Source organism: Austrofundulus limnaeus, unplaced genomic scaffold (genome assembly GCF_001266775.1).
Source record: "Austrofundulus limnaeus strain Quisiro unplaced genomic scaffold, Austrofundulus_limnaeus-1.0 Scaffold446, whole genome shotgun sequence".
Classification (NCBI taxonomy): domain Eukaryota; kingdom Metazoa; phylum Chordata; class Actinopteri; order Cyprinodontiformes; family Rivulidae; genus Austrofundulus; species Austrofundulus limnaeus.
This window is the reverse complement of record NW_013952848.1, coordinates 59,389-66,716: the sequence shown is the minus strand read 5'-3', so window position 1 is coordinate 66,716 and position 7,328 is coordinate 59,389. Positions and strand designations below refer to the sequence as shown.

At 39.4% G+C, this 7,328-nt stretch overlaps 2 protein-coding genes across 3 annotated transcripts in view; both read right to left on the bottom strand.

Annotated features, from left to right (window-relative positions):
- Positions 1-4,958, bottom strand: part of fam8a1b (family with sequence similarity 8 member A1b) — a gene marked incomplete at its 5' end in the record, with an annotated part of 6,794 nt that extends 1,836 nt beyond the window's left edge. Inside the window, 4 exon segments of the mRNA XM_014024928.1 lie at positions 993-1,132; positions 1,224-1,347; positions 1,437-1,557; positions 4,634-4,958. Coding sequence (XP_013880382.1) covers positions 993-1,132; positions 1,224-1,347; positions 1,437-1,557; positions 4,634-4,958 — 710 coding nt within the window.
- A 1,500-nt stretch (positions 4,959-6,458) lies between these two features.
- The window catches only part of fabp4b (fatty acid binding protein 4b), a 1,611-nt gene continuing 741 nt past the window's right edge, over positions 6,459-7,328 (bottom strand). The window contains exons 2-4 of one of the 2 annotated variants that reach the window (XM_014024911.1): positions 6,845-7,033; positions 6,659-6,760; positions 6,459-6,544 (exon numbers count right to left, since the gene is read on the bottom strand). In XM_014024911.1, coding sequence (XP_013880365.1) covers positions 6,491-6,544; positions 6,659-6,760; positions 6,845-7,033 — 345 coding nt within the window. In that variant the 3' untranslated portion in view covers positions 6,459-6,490. Of the gene's footprint in view, positions 6,545-6,658; positions 6,761-6,844; positions 7,127-7,328 lie in introns of those variants that run through there. The other variant, XM_014024910.1, reaches the window with a different exon arrangement.

Here is a 7,328-nt window from a genome sequence, read left to right as displayed (position 1 = left end):
GGTCAAAGACTTGAGACTTGACTTGGATTTTTGGTCAAAGACTTGAGACTTGACTTGGATTTTTGGTCAAAGACTTGAGACTTGGATTTTTGGATTTTGAGACTCGACTTGGATTTTTGGTCAAAGACTTGAGACTTGGATGTTTGGATTTTGAGACTTGACTTGGATTTTTGGTCAAAGACTTGAGATTTGACTTGGACTTGCAAAAAAAAGACTTGTGCACATCCCTACCTCATTGCAACGATGCCAATGTGTTAGCACAAGCTAAATTAGCTTAGCTAATGTACCCTGTATCTGCAAGCTATGAGGGGCGTGTATGTTGTAATTACTTTCTGTCAGTCACCAGAACTTTGTTATTCACATGAAAACATTGATTGTGTGTGTCCATTGAGTTCAGGCTCCAGCTTTGTCATAAGATATCAGAGACAACGCTACGTCGTCTGACTTGTTCCTTTTCTCGGTCCGTCTYGACAGAAGTATCAATATATTTTGTTTTRGTTTGTCTGAAAGCCATCGTGATTGTCTAGCGTTTGCCTACAATAATGGCGGCTAAACGATGTTGTGCACTTCCAGTGGTGGGCGGCRCTAATTCAAATTTTAGTTGCGCAATTTCTAAAGCGCTAGTCTATTTATTTAGGTCCGCAWGTTCAAAAGCACATATGCTCAATAAAACTTAGMGGAAGYTAAATTTAAAGCGCAACATATTCTCCGTTTACCAGAAAACATTCAGGTAAGAGAAAAATCAGCACTTTACTGCCATCTAGTGGTAAGATTATATTCTTTGACTTTCTTTGATYGCAGTTTGGGGAGGTGATTTGTTGAAACAGACTTTTAAATCATGGAAACCCTTCATGCAAAGTAGAAATTTAGGTCCGCAATTAGCGYTTTTRCGCTTTAGGGGACTACTGTCCACCACAGTGCACTTCCATTTGAGACATGTGGAAACCCTCTGTAGATACTCTGAATGATAACTGTTAAAAGAGGGCACTCACGCAGACAGAGACACGTTCGTTGCCGGAACCACAAGCACTCTRTTGGGCTGGACCAGAACGGACGAGTCACACGTGACGACCCGAAGTCCGAGGAGAAACTTCCCCGGGGTGGCACCTCCTGCTCCCCAAATGCAAACAATCTGAAGAAACAAAAAGTGAAAGGGAGAGGTCTTTAAATAGAGAGTTCAGGGCTAAACTGAAACAAACCTCAGAACTTATGTGAGCGCCCACCTCATAAAAACACACTAAAACCCGGTACACAAGAGCAACAAGCATCATTTTCTGTAGCTCCTCCATCGACGTGTCTTCATCGATCTCCTCCACGATGAAATGCATGGCGAACTTGGAAACATCTCTRAAAATTCAGGAAAAGATAATCAGCTCCRCATCACTGCTTTATGCTTATCAGAGCACCTTTATACTAGCTACAAATCTTTAACTCACTTGATTCCACTYAGATGCATGATACTGATGATTATAGTTGCTTTGATGAAAAACAATATGAAGAAGTCCACCATTTCAGCCATGAGTCTTTGGAGAGGTGAGGGAATGCCGTACTCCCGACCTGGAGAGACGGAGGAGGAAAAAAATAAAAACTTTTGGATGTTTTATGATTTTATTGCTCTCATAAATCAGTTATGATCAATATAAATTGGTCTCCTTTACAAGACAAATGTATTAAACCCTTTTCAATATCCAAATGAAATCAAATTTTAAAAGAGTAATACCACTTAATTATAAGTTCATAATGTAAAATAAGTGACTACATAAATATTCACCCCCTTCAAAGTGACTGTCTGACTTTAACTCACAGAAAAGATTGTTGAAAACTACAAGTGAAGTAATGGTTACATCCCATCTTTCGTTTCTTAATGATGGATGTAACAGAACATTTGGGATGTTTACGGCCTTGATCATTTCATCCCAACTTGTCATTTTTAAAGAAAAATACCTTATGCAGCTGTCTTCTACAGATCTGCTAAGGTAAAGATCAGTGGTGGGCACCAGCCCGCTAAAGCACAAATCCGCTAATTGCGGACCTAAATAATTCGTTTRCGCTTTAGCGGTCTTACTAATTTTTATAATTCATAAGCTTTATAAAATTAAAATGCAGTACCGATAATAACTAATTATCTACCAGTCATCATTATTTTGAACAGCAGAAGGTATGGCTGTCAATGAATCACAACACACATGATCTATCCAACAACACCCCTCCCAGATAAATACATTTATTGGAAACATACATCCTTGCTGAATGTTGCTCTCGGTCACGGTTCTCATTTCCCACAATGCTTTGTGTCTGCTTACGTAGCAGGAAGGCAATAGCAAAAACAGTTAACGTTTGTAATCCATACTAAAAGTTTGTATGTATCATTTATTTTACTTCACAATCAGAGCTCCTTTTAAAAAAAAATAAAGTTTAAATGCTGGAGCTCAATACTTGTCGTAATTGGTCGAAGCAATCGCCCAATGAGGTTAGAGACTCAGAAATGATTTAAAGTTATGCTGATGAAGACTGACATCTGGTGGTCAACTGATGCAACTACATGGAAAACTTTAAAATCCAAGCTCTTATTTTGAAGGGAAGATAKCACGGAGTACAGGAAACTTTYGTTTCCCGTCACAAATCAAATCCGTCATGTACCCAGAATGCATCGCTTCAGTTTTCCAATAAACAGTTTTAAAATTGCTTTATTGATGCTCCTTTAATGAAAAATTTACAACGAACAAAAGAAAAAGACAAAGAAGCAGCCGAACTGGCAATCCTCAACAACTTTTTAATTTTTACACCAGGAGCTAAATTTCTATTTCAGGAAATCACATCCCCAGCAATCGGCGCTTGTAGAATTAAAAAAAGGGTTCATACACCACTAGTTGGCAGTGTTGTACATATTTTGTACATGAATTGTTAGCTAGTAAGTGTCAAATTGATCTTGCGCTTTAAAATTAGCTTCCACTAGTTTTTCTAYGGCATAAGCGCTTTTGAAGTTGCGGACCTAAATATTTCCATAAGCGCTTTAGAAATTGCGGAGCTAATTTTTGGATTAGTGCTGCCCACCACTGGTAAAGATATTAGTGACCTCTTTTGCTGACMTAAATGACACCATGTCTCTGTTTATCTTCTGTTTTCGCTCTAAGTGTTATATAATCAGGACAGGCTCTGCTAGAATTAATCACTCTTGCCAGAGTAGTTTATCAACAGGCTGTCCTTGGCACAACGCAGTCTGCCTGGGGATGATGTCATTGTCCAGATACCATGTGGATGATTCAGGAGCTCAAGGAGAGCTGAAAGGTTTTGTTTTAACTTTTGAGTCTTGCTTATTGCAATAAACAAACTCAGACGRCCATTCCACAAAATGCCTTTATTCTTCATATCATGCATTTCTATTCTTATTAAATACATGTTTACACGTTATTTTAAAGGGGGGTATCATGCTAAATTGACTGTTTTTAGCTTTATATCATGTTATAATGTTATTCCCTCATCAAAAACATACCCAATGTTGCTTTGACTCACTCATGCATGTTTGAGAAATCCTTGCATCTCCTGTGGTAGCCATGTGAAGCTACAAAGCCCCGCCTATTTACAAAGCTCCTCCCTGGAGCTCAGTCCACAGCCAAGCTCCTACCCCACAAAGTACCCCCCCTCCGAAGCTTTGTTGTGAAGACGTGCTGAAGTGGGAGTGTCAGAAACGACAGGAGGTTCTTAAAGACACAGAGGCTAATTTCAAAGTGTTTAATTAGACTACGAWGCAAATTTTATTTTTTTAAAAAGARCATTTTCATGACAAYTGAAGGTAACAGTTACTTGATTGTGGTATAAAAGTGAAAATACATAATAATCTTGTCTCTGAGTTGAATTAAGAGTCAATTTAAAGGTGCTGAATATTTATGAAACCCCTTTTTTACATTATGTTTTTGTTTAAATCGTAGCACTCTGTAGAAACTTGATTTCACCAACTTTTTTTTTTCTTTTAATCATGATAGATTTATGACAGCGATAAAAGCATAAAACAATCAAGGGAGTGGAAAGGTTTTATATTTTGTAAATCGGTATGATTGTACAATATATAGGAACTACTTAAAGACACATTTTACTTAAACTTACATTGTAGGAAATTTCATGAGTCAACATATGAGTCCAAAAAAGTCTTTAAGATGTGCCCAAAGCATTTTTAAGATAATAAATTATATATTTTGGTGATTATGTTGCAATCATGTTAAAAACTGAAATTAAGGATAAAGTTTTCTTTTTTTTTATTATTTGTTTGGTAGCTAAACTCCCATTTTGTTCAAAGCATTTATTACAAAAAATAATCACTGGGCTGCAATGGACCAAAAAAAAGGGTAAACAAAACTATAAAGCAGGGTTTCTCAAAGTTTTTGGGTCTGGGGACCCCTTACAAGTGTGAAAAATTTCCAGGGACCCCCTCATAAACCATATGCTGTTTTAAAATTATAATTTAACCCATAGATGCCACGGGAACATCATTTTTTGTTTGGTTTACTAGTGCAATGTTCCCCATATGCATTTTTAAAAATAAATTTATTGAAATTTTTTGAACCTTTGATATAGAGGGTCTGGCTGTAGGATTGATAAAATGTTGTTTATCTGGTGTTTTAATGTTTTATTTTACCTGGTCTCTGAGCGTTTCCGTTCGCCTGCGGCTGCTGCTGCTGAGCGGCCGCTGCGGCTCCAACAGCGGCYTCTCCTGCTCGGCCGCCCGGGGAGTTCACCGCTGGCGGATACGGCGACAACGGAAGCCCAAACGGACCATTATGCCAGCTATGTGGGTTGAAATCGGCAGCCGTCGGAGACCCGCCGGGTGGCTGCAGATAATAAGGGCAGGACATCGCGGACGCCGCCAGGCAGCTCTGCCAGTTCACATAWCCAGTGTAGTACTGCCACATCCACGTCTGGAGCTTCTCGCAGTACTCCGCCGTGGTGCGGCTCTCGGCCGTGGCCGTTTTCCCCTCTGGACTTGTCCGCTTCTCTGACCTTTCCGCACCCTCGTCAAACACCGACTTCACGTGTTTAACAGRAGGTTTATCTTCTCCCTTATCCACTTCCATGGTTCTGTTTTCTTGGTCAGCCATGTTTACAGTCGCAGCAGCATCACGTACAAACGTAACGCCTTTACGTAGAGACGTGATTACGTAGTTCTGGACTGATTAATTTAGAAAAAACAAAAAAGTGGCAAAATATTAGTAATAAAATGTATGTGGCGAGGCAAACTAAGTCAGTAAAGTAAGTAATATAATTTAGCTAAGAATATTTACACAAAACTATATTGAGTTTTACGACAAAGTTTGACTCCTCCCCCTCAATCAGCGGTAATGGTACGGTCCAAACACGACCTGCTATTACTTCAGTTGTCCACAAGATGTCGACATTTACCCAAAATAAAGTTATTTTTAAAAATTGCTAGGCCTTTTTTAAGCTTTGTGCGACTTGTTTTAGATCGAGGGATGTCATACCTGATATATACCAATTTTATTCATTTTAAAAAACATTTGCTTGTTAGTGATGCTGCACGCTGTTCATAAATCACATTCAGCTGCCTTTATATTTTTAGACCCTTCTAACAGTTAACTATTTGATAGGCATCATGTACAAAATGCAATTATAAATATTAATAGAATTACATGCATTTTATAAACAGCATTTGCTACATGGCTGGTAAACCCAGTTGAGATCAAGTCGATTCAGAACAATGAAAGCATTTGATGCTGTGATCKTATTTAAAGGGGATAAAGCCATTTCAAAGGAAGTCTGCAATTCAAAGCCAGCACACCACACTAAGCTTAATCCCTAACAGGTTTTTTTTATTGTAAAAAAATGTTCCTGGAAAGAGAAAAATATCTGTCTAACCGTCCTTTATATGTACCAACAAAATACACATCAATTTTAAAGAAAATATTGTCACTTCACCACAACCTGGTAATATCTGAGGATTTATGCTTTGACCTACTTCCCCTAATTAAAACCAACTTACATTTGCTTGAACACTGCASAGACCTCCTGTGAACGGGGGTCACAGCACCAACCTCATGGCCTCAAATCTGGCTCATATGGACCGAATCTTGTTCAACAAAAGGAGCCTTTGTATTCATCTCAGCCACACTTAAAACCTTCACCCCCTCCAAATCAGATCCCTTCCATTAGCTAATGAGCACAACGAAGTGGTTCCCGTTTATAAACTGAGATTAAGAGGCACTGGATTAAACCAKGATGGTGCTTGAACGGAGGTCTATTGTGTTAGCAGATTAGGAGTTTATCTTTAAAACTTCTCAGCACCCATTAGAGCCTATTACGCTTCACTCAAAAACTTGAAGTGGGCAGTAGTTAAGCTTCATTAGAACTTACAGTATTTTAGGATAAAAAAAACTCTGAATTTGGTTATTTAAGGACTATAACAAAGTGCGAGCACCCTGACTGAATGAAACACTGAACACAAAGTATCACAGTTCAAGTTTTATTGTTTTAAAAACGGTTACGCAGCCTTCTCRTACGTCCTCACCGCAACCACATCGTTCATGATGCACTTCTGTTGAGACAAGAGGTCCGTTAGTCCAAAAAGTCCGTTTAAAGAGCTCAACCACCTCAGATAAGAGGAACAGAACAGTTCAGATCCATTAAGTGCAACTTCAAATTTACTCACAACCGTAAGTTTCCCGTCTTGAATCTCTCGTTCCAGGGTGGTCGTCTTTCCGTCCCAGGACTGCGTCTGCACCAGCTTGCCRTTCTCAAGTTTGAAGACAGACTTTAAAAAAACATAAAATAAAATAAAACGGTGAGACGATGAGGAGGAAAAGCAGATCAGTTCTTGTTTGTTGCAACATCCCACCTTGGCTTTGCGGCCGTCTGCTGTGGTCTCGTCACACTCTTCGTCCAGCTTGAACTTGACCTCTACRGTCTTCAGAGAGCTCTCGGCCTTCATGGTTGCAAACCCATCATCTGCCAGGCTCACCAGCAGCTTCGGCTYGGACAGGTTGCCCACCTGTCGACTGGCGAAGTTCATTCCGACTTCCTTCATGTACTCGTCGAAGTTGTCGCTGGAAACCAACTTCCAGGTTCCAACAAACTGCTCCAACATGACGGGAAAACAAATAAAACCAAAAACAAGCTGATTCAACCCGAACCTGCTCCTACCCCGCCAGTGTTTTCACACCTTGGTCGTAAACCGAACCCCCAACCCACCAATGGCATTTAATTATTTTCTTTCTTTTTTTTTTCTTTATTTCTTTACCGTTCTTTAACCAGGCAAGTCCCATTGAGATCACAGATCTCTTTTTCAAGGGCAGCCTGGGCCTGAAGGCAACATATTGTAC